The sequence below is a fragment of the Fusarium graminearum genome, chromosome 2 (genome assembly GCF_000240135.3).
Source record: "Fusarium graminearum PH-1 chromosome 2, whole genome shotgun sequence".
Classification (NCBI taxonomy): Eukaryota; Fungi; Ascomycota; class Sordariomycetes; order Hypocreales; family Nectriaceae; genus Fusarium; species Fusarium graminearum.
In genome coordinates this window covers 4,048,464-4,071,273 of record NC_026475.1, presented here as the reverse complement: position 1 = coordinate 4,071,273, position 22,810 = coordinate 4,048,464, and the positions used below count along the sequence as shown (strand labels likewise).

Here is a 22,810-nt window from a genome sequence, read left to right as displayed (position 1 = left end):
ACCAGACCAGACCGAACCAGACCAAAAGACCCAAGACCAAGACCAAGACCAAGACCAGGCCACTGCAGGACAGGCTTATCGCATGCTTTGGCTCATGACCCTTTAAAGCCAAAATACCCAGAGTTGCCCACCCAGATGGTCTCTCTTTTCGTCTCCATACCTTTCTAATTCAAACCTACCTACCGCTTCTCACCATACTTTTGTCTCGTCGTCACTACACGAGACCACACCACACCACACAAAGACAACCAGCCTAACTTAACTTTAGCAAACCACCATCACATTTTTTAATCCCTATCGTCACCTTTTCTCTCTCATCTTATATTTTTAAATCCTTTCTACTCCTCTGCAATATTTTATTTTTATTGCTGCCGAGACCAACTTCTCCAGTCGCCCTTGTCCAAAGCCTAAATCAAGCATTACTCACTTGTTTTTGTCCGCCCCTGCCCCTCTATCACAGGCCAGGCAAGGTGCAACGCAAAGCGAAGCAACGCAACGTAATAGCAGACCTACCGAACCAAGTACAACCCAGTCGAGTCCGGCGCACGAGTCATCCAATCCGAACCCTGACCTCCCTCCGTCTTTTCTCTTTCTTCCATCATGACCACGCCAGAGAAACCTCGGCGACGGTTTATTCCAGAGCCCATTGAGACTACCTTTTCGACAAGTCGATCAAGCAAAAACACGAATGACCAAAACGCAATGCGACCCAATCCAGAACCGACACCGGAGCCCTCTCCTCGCTCGCCATCCCCTGGTCTTCACGAACTGCACCAGAAGGCTCGACCCAAACGACGTTTCGCTCCCCAGTTGATTGAATCCTCACGCAGGAGTCGCAGAGTCGGAGATGCTGGTCCCGCGACCAAGCCTAGCGACAAGACCGATATCACTCCCTACACAAGAAACATTTACACCGCCACAAAACATCGCGGAAGGAGACGAGACGATGCCCACGATTCTCCCTCAAACGGCCCCAGACGCCGCGAGTCTGAAGACGAAAATGTCGTCCAGTTTCTCCTTGAGATCGCTGCAAAGGAGGCAGAGCGCCAGATGCAGGAAGCTGCTATGGCTGCCTTCCCCAACAGCCACGTGCGCGAAGGAAATGTAGACCATTTCTACTTCCGTGAGAGTTCAGGAAGCGATCAATCCCCCGAGAGCACTTCTCCTGTTCACGAGCACCATAACCGCTCAGGCAAACACCATAATAACAATGCGCGGCGACAGTCGTCCGATAGCAATCTTGGCTGGTGGCACAAGCATATGCAAGAGCATGCTGAGTCCAAGCAGGAACAGCAACAGGATGATGCTATGGCCATCGATGAGAAGCCTGAGATGGATGTTGTGGTTGAAGAGCCAGAAACACCGGCAGTTAAGAAGGAAGAGGATACTATAATGCGAAACGACACAACCGATACGGCGGAACTCGACAAGATGGACCTTGAACTTCCCCCAGATCCGGTGTGGACCACCTCCAATACGCCCCGTGATAGTCCTAGCAAGCGTTCATCGATTGGTTTCAGTGGTCCGATTGGAGAGACGCATATGCCGCTGCTTGACACTGAGTCGTATCTGACCGTTGAGCAACGCAACAAGGCCGCATCGCCTGCACCTGCAGCATCCCGGCATATTGGTGAATCTACCATGCCCTTTATTCCATCGGCACCGGCCGTCGGATCCGCAGACACTCCCTTTGGCAAATCTTCACAAATACCCCCAGACACCGGCGGTTTTGCGTCGCGCAACGTTGCCCGGCCCTTTGGACGACCATTCGGAGGCTACGGACGTGCATCGCCTGCTCCCTTATCCCAGAAGAAGCGTTTTGGTGTTACTCCTCCAATGCTCGGCAAAGACCTCGTTTTTCGAAAGTGTCCCTCTCCCAAGCAGACCAAGCTCGAACCCGATCATCCATTTGCAGAACGACACAGCGAAGAGAAGTTCCGGGATGTTTCGGGACAGAATGGTCTCTGGCGAGGTTACTGCTTCAGATCAGACTCGAACGATCCATACCTGGTGCCAGCAGACCTGCATGCCCCACCAATGCTTGCTACGCCCAGGCCGGTGGTCACACCCGGTGATGCCTCGCATATTAGCTCTCCACCTTTTACGGACGAGCCTGCCTCCATCAATGGCACAGCCAATGGTCAAGTGAATGGTACTGCAGATAGCCGGACACGGGCCGGTCCTCCCAAGGGGCTCCATATGTTGCATGGCATCAATGAGCGCCTGCAAAAAGAAAAAGCACATGCGGAGCGGGAAGATAAGATTGAACATGAGTTTGACGACAGTTTCGTTACTCAAGTTTACAACTACCTGTCTCTAGGCTACCCTGCTATGGCTCGCGCTTTTGATGGCGAGCTCTCACGAATCAGTCTCATGAGTATTGAAGATCTCGAGAAGGATGACGAAAAGCAACTTGCCCAAGGTCACCTTGTTGAGCCCGAGAACGATAAGCCTCGTGACCAGAGATGTCCCCGTTGGCATGCTCTCCAGTCCTATATCAAGGAGTGGGCCAGACAGCATCCCAACCTTGACAGCATGGACCCTGTTGGATGGGGTGTTCGAGAACGACGAGGCAGCTGGGCTGTTTAAGCTGCACATTCTGATTTATTTTGCACTTTTACCGATTGCGTGTGCTATGTTCAAGACCTCGACTTATAGAGGAAGCGGATCAATTGATTATTACTGTTTCGACCATGGATGGGCGTTGCGTTTGCGCAGCATACGAGGTTGTACGTATGCTTGTCTTTCAACATTTACAATAAGCATGACGGGACGAGGATGTCCCTAGAGCGGGGTTTGAAGGTTCAAGAATACCTAGAGGAGGATTGAGATACACAAAAGCTGCACTTTGCAAGGCTTGATTGGCGGTGGATTGTCTAGACATGATGGAAATCGTCTAAAAGACCGAAAGATAAAATCAAGAGGAAAGCTAGAATGAAAGAGGCTTGAATTGGAAGATGGCGTGTTATAAAGGGCATTGCTGTGCTTGAATGGAGGAGTCTCTAATTGTTAGGTCTTGCTACACGATGAGTGTAGAGAATAGATTTTGCTCTCGTCGGAAAGGATTGAGAGTTTTCGTTCACGGTGATTAACGTCCTTTGCGTGATTCAATGTGCTAGATTGTCTGTTTTGAGTATTACTTTGAAGTGGTCTTGCCACTCGCTTCAATAACCTTCCATGTTCTTCCACTAACATCAACACTATCATCCTCATCCAACGTCTCCTCACCCAAGATCTTCTCAATAGGTAATTCCTCGTCGCCCATCCTAACGGTTCTCTTCCATCCACCTTCCGTCCACTCCCACCTCTCCAACGCAATCTCCTCACCAACCCTGATCAGTCCCTGCGCATACCTTCCCAGCCTTACAACGCACCCTCTCACACCCTTCTCTTCATCCTCAGTCTGCAGAACCAACGCTCTGACGTCTGGTTCTCCTGGCACAGCAGTTGGCGTAGCATCGTGCCAGAGTTCTTCATACGCTGTGTCAATGCCCGTGTCCGGATTTACCATGCTGCCTTTTTCAAGAGTGAGGTCCTCGCCGGGTTGCGGATACATGAAGCCCGCGTCGTTTCCCAGTTCACGTGAGGATATCCATTGGATAAAGGTTGAATGAGAAGTCAAAGCACCTGAAGGGTCTGGTTTCTGGGTTGACACTGTTGTACCTGCTATAGCCCAGTCTAGACGGGAAAAGGGTAGGATGTCTGGGTACGTGTTAGTCATAACCCTGGAAGTACAAGATCGATCGTTCTGCACCATTTTGGTCAGTCGAGCCATTGTCTGGCAATAGAATCCGTAGATCGACGAAGCGTTTAAGTCGTGGGCTTGTGATTACGAGGGTTGTTGTTGGTTCGCTGGGTTCGTCGGGGAGCCAGCGGATGAACTTTCTTATAGAGATTGTGCCCATTTTTGTAGTTATTGAGCGAGTGTGAGGTTGTTGCTGATGATGAGTGAAGGAAGATGATTGGGGTTGAGGTGAGTATGAGGGGGATGCGGGGGCGGAATATGAGCGGAATGAAGCTGGGACTAGAGTGCTGATACAGAAGAACATATCCAGGCAGGTGGGTAGCAAAATAATAGGGACTTGAAGCAACCCAGATGAGATTATTAGACCACTCTTAAGCTACATAAACACTAAGAGTGATCTAATATTTATGTTGACTACTAAATCAGTCACGGTTTTTATGCAACCCGCCTGGCCAGGACAAGTCTTTTAAGAGGCATTACTCGATTTAGATAGCCTAAGAATTATCATAGATAGGACGTTATGGAGATATTGCATGTAGTCTCCCTACTCCTTGAACTGAATCAAATAAGAGAATTGAGCATTACGTTAGAAATCTTGCTGCTTCTTAGACGCACTCATCTATCACCTGGAGATTACAGGGGTCTGTGACACCAAAACTTGGACCCTAAAATACGTCCCGAGGCTCTATCAATCAAGGGCTTCGGCATTTCCAACAGATAAATAAAACGGCAGCGGGAATAACAGAAACCCTCTCGAACATGCTACTCAGTCGGAGCAATATTTATCGGCGAACTATTTCTTGTTTCGCTTATTCACGAGGCGTTCAATAGTCTCCCAGACCAACCCAATCTAGACCCGGTTTCGAAGCGAAAAAGGAAACCACAGCGGAGCTATTGAACAGCAGCTGAACAAACCCGCAAGAAACCCGCAAGACAGGTCTAAAAGGTCATGGCCAAGACTGATGGAAATTTCCAATAATGTCAGGGGTCAGGTTTCGATAACTCAGGGTCCCCGGGAGAGGCGGACGTTGATATGGTGGTATATATCGTGGGTCTGCTCAATGCTGAAAGCATTTATCTCTTCACCTGTCTTTAGTCTAGTCTTTCGTTTTGAGCCTCTCTTTGGCTTATCCGTTCTTTACTTATAGGATGCGCTCAGTATCTGCCCTCGTGGCTTTGGCCTTTGCAGGTTCCTTTGAACTTGCAGCGGCAGGCAAATGCAAGCCTTCCTTATCTCTTGAAGTAGACACAACAGCACAATCCACTTCCATCATCAGTGGAACAACAACAAAGTCGGCACCAGCCTCCCAAACTACCGAAGGTCCTATCATCATCACCAATGCTGTGACCAACGGTGACTTTGGAGGTTACGATCCCTCCGCTGACGGCGGTATCTACGCCTTCCAGGCAGGCGGTAATGCCAAGCTTCTCCAAGGCCCCGGACATCAAGGCCAAAGTGACGAGAGAAACTGTGTACAGCTCAAGACGGGCCTCACCAGAAAGCGACAAACACCCCCCGAGAACCCCTGGATCCAGCAGCAGCTTGAACAGCTAGAGCCCAGCGAATACACCGTTCGCTTCTGGTACTCCGTCGTTAAGAACGATTTGGCCGATACATGCCGTATTGACGGCTACTATGGCGGCGAACAATTCGGAGCAACTCCTTACTTTCCTGTTGTTAGTGGTGATGGCAACAAGTGGCTCGAGTTTGTCGATAACATGGCTGTTACGACAGACAGGGGAATGATTCGATTTGAACTTGTCTGTGTCAATGGGGGCTCTGCAGAAGCTTATTTTGACCAGGTGTTTGTGTCTAACAAGATCGGTGATGAACGGGTTGATGGTATCTCCTTGTTCTTCCCTACTTCTAAGCATGCGGCTACCGTTGGTCCTGCTCAGACCAGCACGGCTCTTCCTGTTGACACTGCTGTTACGACCAGCAGCGACGCCGAGACATCAGACACCCCTACAACCCAGTCTTTAGAAGCGCCTTCTACCACAGAAGAAGCTTCAGTAACCGAAAAGACAACCGACACAGCTTCGACAACTGCACCATCCTCTACTCCCACAGGCAAAGACGACGAAGTTACCCCATCCGGCCCCAAAGTTTGCGCAAAACTGGGAGCTGGCGCTGCTGGTCGAGGTTGCGCCAAGAGGCCATACAGCAGTAAGCAGGGCTACAAACGATTCGGCGGTAGTAAGATCACCAAGGAGCAATGTGCTGCTCTCTGTCTAGCAGACACAAAGTGTCTGAGTTTCGAATGGCTTTATTCGGGTAGTGGTTGCGCAAGCACATGTAACCTCTTTGCCACGGAATTGGCTGACATACCTACCAACGGAGGCCTTGACGCTGCCTGGGCTTACGACAAAACCTGCATTCAAGAGGACCAGTGTTCTGAGCAGCCTGCTGGAACTGTTTGCGTCAACGTCAACGCTGATACCCCTGCCAAGTCCTGTACTCAACTTCAAGGTGTAGCCAAAGCGTGCGCTAAGCCTTTCCTCACAGCTCCTACAAGGGGAGCCTGTGGTCTTACCAACGAGTGCCGTGATCTTTGCGCCAAATATCCTTCTTGCAAGTCTTACTCAGCTACGTTTGGAAGCTGTAGTCTGTATGATGCTAGGTCTTCTGAGGTAGCGGAACCTGCCAATGCATATAGCTTCTTTTACGATATGGACTGTCATGCTTGTGGAACGGGCAATGCTTACTTTGATTACATCACTCGTGGTCAGGATCCTGATAACATGCCGCAGTGGACATGCCCTGTCGATGGGAAGACAACTCTCGCTGTTTCAACAACTGCTGAGCCGGCTGTTGTAACTACTTCCAGTGTCGAAGCAACCACAAGGGCAGGCACAACAGAGAACGAAAACGTCGTGACAACAACTGCGCCAACCACTACTGTCGCACCTCCTTCTGCCACGACTTCAATCTGCTCCAACGGTGTTCCATCCCCAGGGCTTTGCTCTACTGCAAACCCGGTTCCATCAAAGGCACTATGTGGAAAGCGTGGCTGGCCCCAGTTCATTGACGCTTACGGATATGGCCTCGACGACCGTCCCAATCAGCGCTCCGTCGAAGACTGCGCCCTCATTTGCAAAACCGACCGTCAATGTCTGGCCTTTGGTTTTGACGATAGCCAGCCCAGACTCAAGTGTCTGCTCAGTTCGTCAGACTTGGAGGATGCTTCTGTCGATGAGAACTCCGGTAGCAATGCTATTTGGTACGATATGAAGTGCATGTCCTGCAAGGTATGCGGCGAGAAAGAAACTGATCCTACACCTTCACCACCTGAGCTGGGCTGCTCGGTTCTCAGTGACAACGCTGGCTGCAGATACAAGGAGAACGGCGAGTGGCCTATTGGTAACAACGGAAGAGGAGTTACTGGCTATACCTGTCATAGCAACGGAAAGGTCACCCTCGGAGAACCCTTTTCAGCGAGTACCGATACCTGGCCACGGCAGGCGTCTGAGATCCAGTGCACGGAGACATGCTTGCAGCTCGAGAACTGCAAGTCCTCGGCATTTAACAGGGATACATTCCGCTGTGAGTTCTTTAGCACATCTCTTCAAGATGCCGGGTATAGGTTCCGCGATGGCAGTAATGTGTGGTATAACGATAATGCATGCTTTGACTGCTCGGGGCTGTGCAAGGAGCCTCCGCGGGGAGGACATACTGGAACAGAGAGTGTCTCTTTCTTCCCTCCGCCTACCGAGGCTCCTACGACTATGAAGACTTCTACCCGTCCTGTTGACCAAGCACCTGTCACCACATTTGCTGCGACTAGAACCACATCTGCTGTCAGCGAGGTCGCTACATCAACTGCCCCACAAACCGAGCCTACAGTCTGCGCCATACCCGTGGCTTCTCTAAGTGACAGTGTTACTTGCGGTCTTCCAGGCGTGAGCAACGCGGCGCAATCCAAACAGGTCGACGGCTACTTGATCAAGGTCACAGGAACCTTGGAGAAATGCGCTCTTGAGTGTCTGCAGATTGCTGAATGCAAGGGTTTCGTCTTCGAGAAGGATACTACCAAGTGCAATGTCTTTACAGCCGGGACAGCCGCGCTGGAGTTGGTTTATCATCCCCCATCAGCTGATCGGTTTTATGATAGGGATTGCTTCAAGTGTGGATCTTGACGGGGTCTCGGACATTTATCATGATGTACTATACGGTCGTACTTCAGGTGGAAGAATATAAGGCTGGCAACATGGGATGAAAGTTCTCTTAATGTAGTAATCCGGCGCGCATTGCCTTGTCAATCTCGAGTCAACTTCCTATATAGGCGTCTAAAGCAACGCAGCATTTCTTAAGCCAAGCATAGCTCCACGTCATGTAGTCCGGTAATAAGCCCAAACTGCAATCATGAAACACAGCCAAGAGTCGCTTGCTCAGCGATAACTGCCCAGACGTTTCATTGTTTCCACTGTTTCTCTACAGCATATGGAGAACCTCTCTCTTGGCGGTCGGTTGGTTGGGCTGCCCAGGCGGGAATATTGCTGTCCTCCAAACATAATCCAAGGAGTGAGGCTCCTGGCCATTAGAGTTAATTTTAAGGATGCTCTGTTAATCTCTTTATCGTGGAGGATGATGGGAGATCCATTTGTTTATATATATCTGGTTCTTCTTTTGATATGTGCATGTTTTGATACCTCACTATCCATTCTTTTGATCAGTTTGTCTTTTTTACCTTCATTCCTTTACCTTGTCTATCGTTAAAGCGGCCGTGCCGAAGTCATCATCATCATGAAGCGATCCGTTCTCATCTCTCTTATCCCTGCGGTGCTTGGCTGCGCCAACATCAAGTCCAATGCGTGCGCCATGTCCGTCGCCGCCAATGTCGCTGGCTGTGCCGACGTGAACGATTCTTCGTCTGTCCCCGAGTGGGCTTCTGGTTGCTCTAAGAAGAGCTTGATCAAGGAGTGCGATTGTCAGTACACCGCCGGCGGTGACGCTGAAGCTCCCGCGCCAGATCCCGCCTCTACTACTCTTGCTACTCGCGTTGCTTCTGCTGTACCCGAGGCTACAGCTGCGAAGCCTGTTGAGTCTGCTCCTGATGCTGGCTCTGCCGCTGGAGGTAGCTGTGGTGCTGCTAAGGTTGATCAGCTTGTTGGTTATGGAGATGGTACCACTGGAGGTTCTGGTGAGCCTGTTGTCGTCAAGTCTTGCTCGGAGCTCAAGTCTGCTCTTAAGAACAGTGGCGTTATCCACATTGATGGCCAGCTTAGCGGCTGCGACATCATGGAAGTCCCCAGCGACACTACCATCGCTGGAATCGGTGCCAACTCTGGTAAGTAAACACTAACTCTGCGCAAAGGGACATATACTAACATATGTTACTTTAGGTCTCACCGACAGTGGTTTCCGTATCAAGAAGGTCAGCAACGTCATCGTGCGAAACCTCAACATGCACAACCCCCCTAAGGAAATGGATCTCATCGACATTGAGAGCTCAACCTACATCTGGATTGACCACAACGTCTTCTCATCCGAGGGCATCACCGGCGACAAGGACTACTTCGATGGTCTCCTCGACGCCAAGCGTGGCTCCGACTTCCTGACCTTCTCATGGAACAAGTTCGTCGACCACTGGAAGGCCAGCCTGATCGGACACAGCGACGACAACGGCTCCCAGGATACTGGTAAACTGCACGTCACATACCACCACAACTACTGGAGCAACATCAACAGCCGCGCCCCTTCCATCCGCTTTGGAACCGCGCACATCTACAGCAGCTGCTACGAGGACCTTCCCACGTCTGGAGTCAACTCTCGCATGGGCGCCAAGGTTTTGGTTGAAGCGACTGCGTTTGTCAACGTGAAGAAGTCCATCATCACTAACCTTGATTCTCGAGAGGATGGCTTCGCGGTTGAGAAGGATAACCTGTTTGAGAACAGTGAGCCGGCTATTACTCAGGAGCAGGAGTTTACGCCTCCTTACGAGTACACTGTTGACTCTGCTGATTGCATTTGTGAGCTTGTCAAGGCCAAGGCTGGTACTGGTGTCATCACTGCTTAGAGTGAGGGTATATAAGGAGATGGGTGGCTATTGAGTTACCATTCCCGCGAATAGTATTACTTAGATCTTAATTCTAAATACTTCCCACCGGTTGATGTTGTCGCATGCTGTATTTGATGTGCAGAGTGACATGAGGTAAATGTTTAAGTCGGTCCCGACCACTGAATGGACGTGTTGGATATGACTCTGGTTATAATTCAGTCTTTGAGAGACTGCATCGGACATCATGTTGGAGAGACATCGAGCTGACAGTTAATGCATGACTTGAACTTGATGGAGTGCGACGCAGCCCTTTGACCACGTGATAGACTACATAGGTGCAGATCTTCGGCTTCATCCGAGTCAATGTTACCACATCTTCGATGATCAACATGACCAATTAGCTGGTGACTGTATAGTCTAGTCTAGATGTCTAACGTGAGGGAATTACATGCCGTGATAACTGAGATAGATCATATCCACCTGGATTCAAACAATGTCTCAGGTGAAGAGCACTGCTTGTGCTCATTCCCGAGGCCCGACTAAGAGAATTATAGTACACGGCGTCGAAACATCGGAAGTCAAGTTGGAGACATGATAGCTATGCGGGGAGTTGATAGGAAATTGGAGAAACCAGCCATCTCATCTCTGTATCTTGCAATACCCGGCCTGAATACCCGCCCAAACTCTCCCACGAGGTCAAGCCTTACTCCAAGGCCGGCTAAATGCATTGGATTGTCTCGTATCCAACGCCATTCGTTGCAGCATTCCAATTCAAGCTTTTCGGGAGATTGACCAGACATGGAAATAGTTGCTGGTGGGATATCAAAATTGGTTGCAGACAGTCATCTATTCATAACCCATGACTGGTTGCTTATTGAATCCTAAATGCAGTAATTAACCGGGGATAGATGGAGTGTGTTCCGTTTGTTCGTGGGCGTTTCCCAATAAAGCCACCACGACAATTCACAGAAACGCCATACTCTAAAGATCGACATGGCAAATACGCCTCAAAATAACTTCGTAACAAAACGGGAAGTGATACAATACAAAGTTAATGCAATGCAGGTAAAGAATACGACGATCAACGGGTGGCTGCTGGAGCTGAAAGAGTAGCCCTGCAAGACAAGAACACAGCATGAGAACATAAATAAATCACATATCTGTTGGCTTTCACCGGACACTTTGCTTATTTCTGTGACTCAGCAAGTCTAATTAATACCTTGTACTTAAGCTTATAGGCTGGTTGTCGATCATATCCACCAACTGGAATGTCCTCTCCAAGGAATAGGCTATTGCGACGTGTCTCTCTCAAGGATCGGCTTTATCCAAATCTTACATACTCTTACGAAACGGATAAGACGGCATTCTTGCTGCGACTGGGGTTTGGTTGGCAGATCTTCATCTTGATCCTTCGCCAATCCCTGTCGCTGCTGCAGGGTCTAGACTACTATTGTATTGCAAAAGGTCCCTGTCCGATGCGAGTGAGTGGCTTTTCCTTCCGACAGGTTAGTCTTGTTTTGTCTCTGTTGGTTGAGTTGTCTTTATTCGTGGCTTTAATTATCTGTTTCGTGTGCAGGGCTAAGATGTCCAACAGTAAGCCTCCTGCAGGTAGATAAGCAAACATCACAGTGCAGAGAAATGAAGTATTGTCAAGAGCTCTAACAATTAATGTGGCTCATTCGTAATATTGAGATGTCAAAATGTCTAAGTCTCATAACCCGAAGACCAAACAAACTCTAGAGAGAACAAATTTTCCCAGAATGAAAAGCCTTCATATTCGACTCTTTCATGATTTCATAACCCATTTCGCTGTGATACCAAATAAATGCTTAATATATATAAATAGTGCAATTATCTTGTAAGATGTTCTGCAAGATATCGCCTCCGACATAAATCCCGTGCTTTAGACGGTATATCGGAAAAAGGTGGCGTTGTCACCCTTGTCCTGCTCCAACTCCTTCTCGGCGCGGGTGTACTCATGAGGAGCCTTGTGAGTCTGGTCACGGCGGGCGTTCTCGCGGCGGAGGTAAATGGTCATGAATATGCTGAGGATGCAGCTCATGGTGGTGGTGGCAACGAGGGTCCAGTGGCCGCTTCGGTAGTTGGGAGCGTCGTCCTTGCGGTAGACAAAGCCAGAGATGGCACCACCGAGGTTACCAAAGCCGACGTGCATGGCAATACCGACACCACGCTTGAGGGAACCACCGATGTTGTTGCCGTTCCAGGCGACACCCTGGGGAACGTTGGGGTAGATACCGCAGGTGATGAGGAAAGCACCAAAGTACTTGGCGCCGTGGGCTTCGACAGTGGCGAGGATGATGAAACCAACTATACTATTCAGAAGTGTTAGCGACTATTGTCTAGAACAAGCATGCCAAGTCGGGAGATCTCCCGGTCTAGAACCTTGGCATATCTTGGGAGTATAATGACGTACGCGACAATGCAGAAACCAATCATGTAGATACCACGCTGGCCGTGCTTATCAGCAGCGAAACCGCCACCGATGGTGAAGAGACAGGCGACAACGTAGGGAGGGACAGACATGAGCTGAGCAACCTCGTTGGTGTAGCCAAGACCCTTGACAATGGTAGGAAGGAAGATGGAGATGGAGTAGAGAGGAGTGTAGATGCCAATGGTGATGAGCATGTGAACCCAGATCTTCCAGTCCTTGAGAGCATCCTTGGCGAACTTGAGATCGAAGCTGTCAGACAGAACAGAGCGATCCTCTTCGAGGCGACGGATGACCTCCTTGCGCTCAGAGTCGTCGAGGAACTTGGCAGTGTCGGGGTAGTCGTGCATGACGAAGAAAGCCATGACGGCAAAGATGAAAGTGAGAAGACCCTCAATGATAAAGATCCAGGCCCAGCCGTCGAGACCACCAACACCGTCCATCTCCATAACACCACGAGCAAAGAGACCACCAAAAGCACCGGCAGCAGTGGCAGCAGAGAAGAAGATGGCCATACGGAGACCGCACTCGTGACGCTTGTACCAGAGAGTAATGTAGTATGTGATACCAGGGAACAAGCCACCCTCAGCAAGACCAAGAGCCATACGAGAAGCAAGGAAGCCACCAAAGTTGTGAGTGATACCCATGAGGGTGGTGCAGATAGCCCAGGCAACCATGATGGAGGGAATCCAGATGGAAGGGCGGAAGCGCTTCATGGCCATGTTGGAGGGGATCTCGGCGGCGACGTAGAAGGGGAAGAAGACGGCGACGGCGATGTTGTAGTCCCACTTGCCCGTCATGCCCAGAGCCTCCTCGAGACCGGCGAGCTTTGCGTTTCCGATGTTGGTTCGGTCGAGGAAGGAGAGGAGGTAGAGGAGAGCAAGGAAGGGGAGGAGCTTGATGTCCATCTTGCGTAGGAGACGCTTGGTGGCGGGCTCGTCAAAGACCTCCTGGGAGGCATCCTCGTGAAGAGAGACGGCCTTTTCATAGTCGACCTTGTCAGTAGACGAGTTGTCTGTTTGGTGGTTGGCCACCTTGTTATCTCCGTGTTGAAGCATTGTGGGCAGAGATGTCAGATGAAGGATAAGAAAAGAAGAGAGAGAGACAGGGAAGTGTCCTCAAAAGGAGAAGGGGTATGGGAGAGGAGGAGACGGATGCTTCTGATCTGGAGAAAGGATCTTGGGGGAAAACCTGGGGAAGGGGTCAGACTTTATACCGGGTGAATGTGAGTGAGATGGAGAGTCCATATCCATGTCCATATCCATGTCCTGCCTGCCATATCAGTACAATACAATGCAATGGCAGGCTTGTCATGTTTGCCATTAGATTCATGGCTAGCCCTTTTCGCAAAGCCTCCGTAGTGGTTGTCTCTGCTCCACCGCACGAACGGCAACTAGTCTACTAGCAAGGGTCAACTTGCAGACCAGAGAGATAAAGTATTACTGCAATCTCAAAGGCAAAAGAAGGATGACCTCCAACTTTGGGGAGTGAACAAGGATGTACTGTACATTGCAAGGAGTGAGTACCTAGTCTCTCCACTCACACCCACTTCCCCATGTCCCAACTCTGGGCTAGTGGACTTTTACCCCATGCTCTTAGTCTCTCTATTGTTCCCCCGCTCTTGAAGAGAATGAGACAACAGCCGGAGACTAATGGCCGACCCCCAAAGGACTTTTCTCTCTGAATCTTTTGCCAAGAAGAGATCCACACTTGTCCAGACCTTGATCCGTCTTATGTGTGCAGTACGGATACGCGAGAGAGCGAGGCAGAAGACGAACAGGAATTGAGAAGGGCTTGTTGTCTGGGAGTACGAATTGTTTCATCGTACGAGATGTTATGTGTCTGCTGGTGGTTCTCTGCCGATCTTGTACGAGTGAGAGGACAGTCCAAGAGATTTCCAAGCTGTCAGCCAAGCTCGACAAAAAGCTTGTCCCAGAAACATCCCTGACTGTTGGGAGGTGCCAAGTCGGTACTGGGCTACCTCCCCAATGCGACCCTCCACCAACACGGACTTTGAGAATGCCAAGCTGAGTGAGGCCAGCCAGCATCATGCGTAAGATGATGGGCAATTTGCCGTCCGTACCGGCGGGTTGTTGTGCCTCGTGGTTGAGTAGCAATGAGGGTGTCATGCACTACGTGAAGAAGCATCGAATTTCTGCATATCGAGATTTGTTTGCTCGTCTGGTCAATTTCCACAGATGGGATACCGAGACAAACACGAGGGGTCTAGATTCGGTGCGTCGTAGAATGTACTCAGGCACGGGGTTTCATCACGTATAACCAACATCCAGGTCGGGTAGTAGCAAACATCTGCCGCCCTAATTCCCAAGTAAAATCTCCATTCAGATCTACGATAGGAGATGTCAGATTCATCAGGGCAAGATTTCATCTCTACAACACCCCCAAAGAGCCTCAAAATTAAAGGGGGCTTACCCTCAACGGCTTCGGCTATCGTGACAGCCGTAGTTCATATCGGATCAATGGAAGACGTCTCTTTTTGACCTAGTTTGGTATTTGTGAGTTAAACTTCCTTGAGAGCCTTGAAGGGAGGTACGCCACGCACATGGCAAATCGCACGGATAAGAGGTGTGGTAGGTGATGAGTGAGGGGAAAAGCCTGGATGTTTAGAGATGGAAGCTAAGAGATAGTTAGCGTTAGCGATAAAGTTCCGTGAGAAAAGAGATTGTTATTGTTGTGATGGTGGTTGGTAGAATAGAGTAATCTCTAACCCCAGACTAGGTCGTTTTTGCGGGGGAATATCTGGGCTGATTACCGCGCTTGCGTGTCTGTTTTTTTACAAGGGCCTTTAGTGGATGGATGCCCCGAGGGGGCTGGGACCAGGGCCTGTCCACCACTGTTTTAGACGGACATGTTGGTGGAGGACAAGATGGGACGTCTTCGAGTCTCCATGGACCGGTCGACTCCCGAAATGGCCCCATCTAATAAAGAATCTGGGGAAACGGAAGATGAAGAGATTTGGTCAATAGATTCCGGGGAAGCCTGGTTGAATAGAATACGGGGTATTGATATAAATGTCAGCCTTTGTGCAGCACCCAGAGTGAGCATCTGGCGATGGCTTCACTTGACTGGTGCAATTATTTGGAGGTGTTACTACTATTAGACCTCCGCACGTCCGGTTCATTTTTCATATTATCCTCGGCTAAAGAGTATTCTCCAAGTGTGTGTTCCTCTTCGCCTCTTACCGCCTAAACTTGGAGAAGCGACAGTCTAGTTTGATCTTGTTTCCCCAAAGACACAGGATGGAGGGTAGAGTACAAAGTACAGTACAAGGGTTGATCCTTGTCCCAGTAGGCGCAGCACTAACTGCTACTCTAACCAAGGACGCATGTTGTGTCGTATCCCGGCTAAGATACCGGATGTTGCAATTTTGTCTGTGTGTATTTTTTGTTGAGCGGGGAACAAAGATATCAAACTCTGTTCATCACATGGCATTGGATGATGGACAGTTTCTTTCTGGAAGTGAGCCAAGCTTGATGATAGTGTCCACTGATCCTCGAAGCCGGTGTTTTGTTAGGAGCCGAGCTGATACGAGTACATATCTCGGATGCATAACATGAGGCCATATTGTGGATGAATGGTCTGAGAATGAGTCAAGTACCGAAAGGAATCTCACTCTTGAATCTCAATCTCATCGGTATTGTCGCCGTCGCTCCGCATTCTTTACCCCAGACATTTAGCACTGACAGTTGAGCCGGGAAATAAACTCCATCAAACTGACTCTAAGCTTCTGAGTTTTTTTACTTTATTAGTCTATTTCGGCTTTAACCGCCCCCAAAGCAAGTAAATGACACCATCTTTAGCGCTATCCTATCAGCACTCGTCATGCCCTGAAGTGATTCTCCCAAAGCCACGTTTTGTTCATGTCAGATCACATACCATTGATTCCGCACTTTTTGCCTCTCACTGCACCTCATTCCGCACATGATCAGACTCATCCTTCTTTACCTTCTTCTTTCTGTCTTCTACTCGTCATTGGGTTGCCGGATGGTGTCTGCTCCGACATGCGTGTCGATGCTTTTACTTGTTGATATGTCACTGTCAATGCAGTCTTTGTTATCTCTGACCAAGACGCAACCCTCCATCTATCACGTCTGACTATTTGCTATTCGTTCCATTGTATTGTCCACGTTTTTGACATGTGGAATCTGCAGATAAGCAGTAAACACACACAAACGTGTGCCATCCTGTTGGGTCTGCATGTCTTTGCAGACGACTGTTACATCAGGTCATTCTCCAACAATTATACGATCCCTCCAACGCCAATGCTTGGCCTTGCCAAATACTCCGAGCTATCCGTCTCAAAGTCCAGACTTCTACCCTACATTGCGGGGATCTTGGCGGAGAGTTTCTCCTCATTACTAACATCGACATGGATCGGTGCAGACGTTAAGCTTGGCGGGACGTTTATTAGTGATCGAAACTCTGTTGCGTTTAATCTCATCCAACGGTACCCCCGATAGTCGTCGGGGATCAAAACTGTCCACGACTGCTTCTCACACACACCACTTCGGTCTTCATTGTCCAGACCCTCTTACCCCAGTTTCAGCTGTGGCAAGCCAACCTTGCAACTCTAGGATCATGGCTGCCTTGTTTTAGTGCAAGCCACTGCGAGCGGCTAAAGTTGACCTTTTAGTTGGAGTCGAGATGCTAGTCTATGTTCAACATTACTCAGTTATCTGTTGCATGTAGTACAAGTTTACAAAGGAGGTAGCTTTGGTCTTCAGAAAAGTCTTGTTTTTACAACACCAACTTCTATAATAGTAATATTTCACTCGGTGAAGCTCCGAACATTACTGACAGAGCTCATCATCAGATCCGAGGGTGGGACGAGTCACTGTCATATTGAAAACAAACTTCTGCATTACTAGCTGAGTATATACTGTGTTGGTACTGGTCCAACTCCACGGACTTGTTGGGAAACCTGGGGAAGTCTGGGGTATCCCTCGGGGTCCTCATGCACGTACTGCATTGATAAGGGTTACCCCAGATGCATGGACGCTACCGACTGCTCGGCGGAAGCCCGTATACCGAGAACAGAGCCATAATCATGCCATCAGTCAAGGATCAAGAGGGTTGGTCGTAAATCAGGGGCCCGGCTCAGATTTCCATTTCTGGATGACAATCTTCACACCATCTATAACGTTCTGGGCGTGAAGATGTCGCAGTCTTTTCTAGTCAAGGCTTTTGGCTTGAAATGTGACGGTCAATGACCGAGAGCAAGCTTGACTCTTTAACCAGTATATTTGAACTTGATGAGATGCATTGAGCTTTGGGGGTGAGCTTTGGTGGTCTTGAGATGGACTGCATGTTGTGTTCTTTTCCTGATTTGATTACGACCCATTCACAAGGGATTAGGACCAGAGACCAATCCTGAGAATTATCAGAAGTCCTTTTTTACCAGAAGAAGACTATTCTGCTTCGCGGAAAGTCTCATTGATAGGTGGGCCACTCAGCCTACTAAAGGCTGTAGCTACAGCTATGGCATGTGTTATGTTTTCCCGTCCTCAGCTCTCAGTGACACTCCATTACAGTAGCTCAAGTCATCGATCAACTCATCTTTTCAGCATTTTTAAATGATATCTAACACCTCAACTTAACATTGAGTCATGGTTTATCTGAGGGCGAGGATGTTTTTGTGATAGTTCGGCTAAGTGTTGGTTCTATGTCGGACGAATGGGCCGCGGTTAGGGGAGGACAACCGGACCGAGGGAATCTATCAATCTTCTTTTACCAGCAAGTCCTTCCAAATTATTTGTCCTGAATTCTCTTCTCTCTGTTTCTTCTTTTTGGACGTATGTTTTACTGAGTGAGCCTCTTCTTCTGTTTCATGAATCATGGCGGTGAATGAAGACCAGTCGACCTGATCAAACACCATGTCAGCCACTTACAATACAAGCCTTTCTACTCGATTATCCACCCGTTCTGCTCCTAAAACGTCGACGAACTTCGGCCGACCTGTTGCAGTTACCTGAACTCCGATTTGATTAATGATCATCGACCAAATATCAAGCCAAGCCTCTGCTCTTCCTTTCGGTCGATATCATATCTTACCGATGCTATCCCATATACCCCAACATACATTGATGCCTTTCCCACATTTCACTTCAATGCTTCAGTCCTGGCCATAACAAGAAAAAAAAAGCTACGATTATTTGATATCTATGAAGGCTGATCGCGATTAACTGGCAAGCCCTGGTACGTGTGAAGGGTTCCGAATAAGAAGAACCAGCACAGTCTCATGTCGATCTGAGCCTCTCCTTGCTGCCCAAACTTCGTGCGGCTGCCGATCCAAGCTGAAGTACCGGGTCTCGCCACTCAACGATCGATATCGAGTACAACCATGATGCACCCCAGAAGTCTGCCGTATCGAGTTTTCTCGTGCTGTTGTGCAGGACATACATAAGATTCGGCAATACGGCACTCACTGCGTTACCAAGATCGATGATGAACATGTATGATACTTGGACAACATTTAGACGATGCATATAAATACCTTGACACAACAAGATACTCTGTGTCGACACACGGGAATGACATATCACGGAGGGGTTTGCGATACCAACATGTACCCATCTCGACTCGGTATATACTCATCGTTACCTCTTCTTGAACCCACTGGGACACAAAGGGTTCTGAGTCACGTATACGAGCGATGGATCTTTTCTGTTGTCCTGTGACATACCAGTCACTTGAGCAACGCACGCTTACCTAGGAACATGCAAGTTCCTTACTCAAGGGAAGAATCAGTGAGTCATGCAACATTGAGGTGATCTCTTAGATGTTGTCTTATCAGCCTAATTTATGAACATCATAAACAAGTCACTGGTCCTGGATTCACGCGGCGTGACTTTCAACTTTATCTCCTTTACTTCAAGCAACTATCTTCTGGTACTCTATGGTCACTCCTAAAGTCTTATGATTTATTGACCTAAGGTACATAAATATAGTACATGTATTTACTAGTCAAACAAAATTAAATCTGACTCAGAGATATCTGATGAGCTTTCTGACCCCTCGATCGTTGACGGTCGAACACGTGGGACAGGCTTATCCGCATTACATACTTCGCATGAGGGATGCCCATGACAACGCAGCGCCCATGGTTTTCGAGGCTTGACATTTCGTCCAGACACAGTCTGACAGGCCAACACTCTCAAACGCGAAGGATCCTCCAGTTCCCACGAACCCTCCTCAAAAGTGCGAAACATGTCGAATGCAGTATGATTCTCGTCGTCAAGGGCTTTATCGTAATCACTGAGAAGCCATAATACCCCTATGTCTTCTCTTTTAACTTCAGCGTAGACGCAGTCACCTGAACGGAAGACCTCTCTCACTGGCGCTGTGTCAATAGCTGCGTTCGGGGCTGGTATCAAGCCATGGTCGATGAACCAGACATTTCTTTGTGCAGTTTCGCATAAAAAGAAAATCATATCAAACAAATCCACAGAACGCGCTGCTAGTGCCTTCTCTCGATAGTGCACCTTTTGCGAACTGAACTGGTCGAGTATGGAGCGGTCGTAGTCCAGTGCGATATTTGCTCCGACAAAGCTAGGCTTGACTATAGGGTCACCTTCCACTTCAAGCCTCTTATCGAGAATAGGCAGCTGGAATATGTTATATGAGGCGTGAAACCAGTCTATATTCTCGATATTGCATAGGTGACGAGGATCTAAGTGTATAAGGTCTCTGTCATAGCCTATAGTAATATGTTTGACGACTCCGTCGTAGTCTGTATATGACGCCGTGTGTGAGGTACCTTCCTGGCCAAGGTATTCACCAGCTGTCGCTGTGCGTTTCGGGTGATAGGGGGACTTGATATCTGACCACCATTCGTTCTTTTTGAATCGATTCTCGATTGCATCGCGTGAATCCTTGCACGCGGTCCAGAGACCACTGTCTGACAGGTAGATAGAGTCATTGGGATTTCCCTCTACATCATCCGCAGGTACGGCAAAATTGGAGCAAGAAACTACCCGTGAAGTCCCATCGGATAATCGTTTAGTCCTTTCTAAACGTAAGTGCTTTCGATTTGTATGTCTCAGAGGGAAGCCGACAATGGAGAATCGATGGACATGGCGGTCACCTGACGGGCGAACGGCGGCTTCCCAGATCTGGATCTGGATCTCTTTTGGGAGATGCATGAACTTTGGGAATGCAGGTTCCATATTATTGCGAAGCGGATTATATGTGTAAAGGTGTTCTAGGTTGATGTGACTATTGCAGGGCGGCTTCTGCATTGACAGTTGGCTGAGGTCATCTGTCAGCAGGGGTAGCATCGTGATTGGTCAATTCCGAGTCATGTGCTTAATATAGCTTCGTTCCGGATGGTCCGTTATGTCGGATCCGAAGCCTTCGTCCGCCGCGCCGTGCCGCGCGGGAGCTTACTCGGTCTTCCGACTTTAGTTGCTTGATTATCAACAATCAAAAGTACCAACCTTTACATCTATCAGATCATAATTACGTGCGGGAAATAAACATGAATTAGTAAGTGTCGATCGATTCTTCTGTAGAACATGCTTGTTAATTCAAATATTGTAAGCACGTATATATATCCGTCCAGAGCCAGAGCTGGACATATATCTGAGCGTCCTTCTCGCTTTGATATTATACTTCTCCTATAGTCATCTTTGAATGTTACGATCTTCCTTTCAAATATTATGCAGATCGAATCCTTGCTTCACCTTTGCCCTCAACTATTCTGCCTTACGAAAGAACACGCACAGAGGCATCATGGGCGATCATGTCAGTCTTCATTTCGCCCTGAATTAAAGTCAGACTAACGGCGTTCAAGGTAGATAAAATCAGGCTCCAGCCAACCGAAGATGGCTCATTCGTCCGCCCTACGAGTAGCTTTCGGCACTTCATCTCAAATGAACCAGACTCTCAGTTTCCACCCGAGAAGAATCGATACGTACTCTATCTCAGCCCAGGCTGTCCATGGGTATATCACCTTCTATCTTTTTATCTTGCCTATCACTCTAACAACTACCTAGTCCCACCGTGCCATGATCATCAGAAGTCTCAAAGGGCTCGACGACATGATCGATTTGTACATGTGCTCGCTTCACATGGGCAAAGAAGGATGGATGTTTGAAGATAACCCAGAAGCTGCCAAATACGGATCCCTTCCCAAAGATCCTCTCTACGGTTTTGATACCCTGAAGCAGCTGTATCTGAAGGCAAACCCAAATTACCAGGGAAGATACACCGTTCCCGTTCTGTGGGACACAAAGACCCATACCATGGTGAGCAATGAGTCTAGCGATATTGTTCGTATGCTCTCCACCGAATTTGATCGCCTCCTTCCTGAGGAGCGTCGCGAAATCAACAGGCCTGGAGGTGGTCTGTACCCAGAACATCTGCGACAAGGAATCGATGAGCTGAATGAGTGGGTTTACGAGACTGTCAACAACGGTGTCTACATGACGGGCTTCGCAATGTCACAAGCCGCTTACGAAGACAACGTCGACAAAGTCTTCAAGTCGCTTGATCGTCTGGAAAGAGTCCTCGACAAGGGCCCATTCTTGCTGGGCGAACATATCACTGAAGCAGACCTTCGTCTGTACCCGACTATTATTCGCTTTGATGCCGCTTACGTTCCGATCTTCATGTGCAACTTGGGTACCATCCGGGACCACTATCCCAACCTACACTTGTGGATGAGGAGACTTTACTGGGATAATAGTGTCAGAACTTTTGGGACGTTCAAAAGCACGACTTCTACTTGGATAGACCAGTATAAGATTCTGTATTTAAAGGCGCGACGTCGGGTCCTGGGGTTGAATGATCTTGACATTATTCCCAAGGGGCCCTTGGTTTCGATTCATGAGTTGAAGGAGGGAGAGGCGTTAGAGGGCTAGCGGGTAACAGAAATGTTGGCGTTCTATTACAAAAATAAATAGCTCAAGAAGTCCAGTCTAAGTACCATAAGGTAGTCTGCTAGTCCTGTCTCTTAAGCTTTTGACGGCTAATTAGTTTGCTACCCTAAGGTAGGGTAAGAGGAAAATGAACACGAGATATTTTGCATATTTCTTTTTTGAACTTTCAAAAGCAATACTGAGTTAACTGGATCATGTGGATATCAAAGTGGAGGTAACCAAACAAACCAAATCTATATCAAACCTGATATTGTCCCACCTATCACTCCAGCTTCTTGATATCCAACTGTTTGCATTTAAACATGCCGGGTACTTGGCTAAGCCGTATAGACAAAGTCGTTGTCTCTTTCAGTGCAGGGTGATTTGGATGACTTCTAGTTTTGGATACGAGGGATTGGCATCCTTGCCCTTGACCACCCAATAGCAATTATTGGGTTTTATGGTTGATCTTCAACGTCGTATTATCGGCCTTGTGGAGACTATCGCTTCGATGTAGGTCCGGGTATTTTGGGAGAGAGTTTATTGGATAACCTTACGGGTTTTTAAGTAGGACTCTCTACAGTTGCCTTTTCCGGCAGTTCAATACAACACTGCTAATTCTATAATTATCATCAAGTTCGATGATATGATTTGCTCTGTACCGGGGATACCCGTTTTATGTCCTGTTCGATAATTGAAAGAGCTCAGCTGTACTCTCAACGCTCAGGCATGTTGTCCG

At 48.5% G+C, this 22,810-nt stretch overlaps 7 protein-coding genes across 7 annotated transcripts; 4 read left to right on the top strand and 3 right to left on the bottom strand.

Moving 5' to 3' along the window:
* Positions 1-559: 559 nt before the first annotated feature.
* FGSG_04427 (uncharacterized protein) lies at positions 560-2,589 on the top strand (the record flags this gene model as incomplete). Its single annotated transcript, XM_011322873.1, has 1 exon — positions 560-2,589. The coding sequence occupies exon 1, from the start codon at positions 601-603 to the stop codon at positions 2,587-2,589; it is 1,989 nt and encodes a 662-aa protein (XP_011321175.1). The 5' UTR covers positions 560-600.
* A 547-nt stretch (positions 2,590-3,136) lies between these two features.
* FGSG_04428 (uncharacterized protein) lies at positions 3,137-3,905 on the bottom strand (the record flags this gene model as incomplete). The annotated part of the gene is made up of 2 exons (XM_011322872.1): positions 3,137-3,678; positions 3,725-3,905. 2 exons carry the CDS (start codon positions 3,903-3,905, stop codon positions 3,137-3,139), a joined length of 723 nt encoding a protein of 240 aa, XP_011321174.1.
* Positions 3,906-4,894: 989 nt separating this feature from the next.
* Positions 4,895-7,882, top strand: FGSG_04429 (uncharacterized protein; the record flags this gene model as incomplete). The annotated part of the gene is made up of 1 exon (XM_011322871.1): positions 4,895-7,882. The coding sequence occupies one exon, from the start codon at positions 4,895-4,897 to the stop codon at positions 7,880-7,882; it is 2,988 nt and encodes a 995-aa protein (XP_011321173.1).
* A 682-nt stretch (positions 7,883-8,564) lies between these two features.
* Positions 8,565-9,762, top strand: FGSG_04430 (uncharacterized protein; the record flags this gene model as incomplete). The annotated part of the gene is made up of 2 exons (XM_011322870.1): positions 8,565-9,033; positions 9,089-9,762. The coding sequence occupies 2 exons, from the start codon at positions 8,565-8,567 to the stop codon at positions 9,760-9,762; spliced, it is 1,143 nt and encodes a 380-aa protein (XP_011321172.1).
* Positions 9,763-11,390: 1,628 nt separating this feature from the next.
* On the bottom strand, positions 11,391-13,340 carry FGSG_04431 (uncharacterized protein). The gene is made up of 2 exons (XM_011322869.1): positions 12,179-13,340; positions 11,391-12,077 (listed from the first exon to the last, which is right to left on the bottom strand). Exons 1-2 carry the CDS (start codon positions 13,249-13,251, stop codon positions 11,648-11,650), a joined length of 1,503 nt encoding a protein of 500 aa, XP_011321171.1. The 5' UTR covers positions 13,252-13,340; the 3' UTR covers positions 11,391-11,647.
* A 5,833-nt stretch (positions 13,341-19,173) lies between these two features.
* FGSG_04432 (uncharacterized protein) lies at positions 19,174-20,490 on the bottom strand (the record flags this gene model as incomplete). Its single annotated transcript, XM_011322868.1, has 1 exon — positions 19,174-20,490. One exon carries the CDS (start codon positions 20,488-20,490, stop codon positions 19,174-19,176), a length of 1,317 nt encoding a protein of 438 aa, XP_011321170.1.
* A 454-nt stretch (positions 20,491-20,944) lies between these two features.
* FGSG_04433 (uncharacterized protein) lies at positions 20,945-22,074 on the top strand (the record flags this gene model as incomplete). Its single annotated transcript, XM_011322867.1, has 3 exons — positions 20,945-20,956; positions 21,006-21,155; positions 21,208-22,074. The coding sequence occupies 3 exons, from the start codon at positions 20,945-20,947 to the stop codon at positions 22,072-22,074; spliced, it is 1,029 nt and encodes a 342-aa protein (XP_011321169.1).
* Positions 22,075-22,810: the final 736 nt, after the last annotated feature.

Excerpts from the sequence above, each read along its gene's own strand:
- FGSG_04431 (XM_011322869.1), bottom strand. The coding sequence starts at position 13,251 with ATGCTTCAACACGGAGATAACAAGGTGGCCAACCACCAAACAGACAAC. Across the intron at positions 12,078-12,178 it reads ATTGGTTTCTGCATTGTCGC|TATAGTTGGTTTCATCATCC; the intron begins GTACGTCATTAT and ends ACTTCTGAATAG.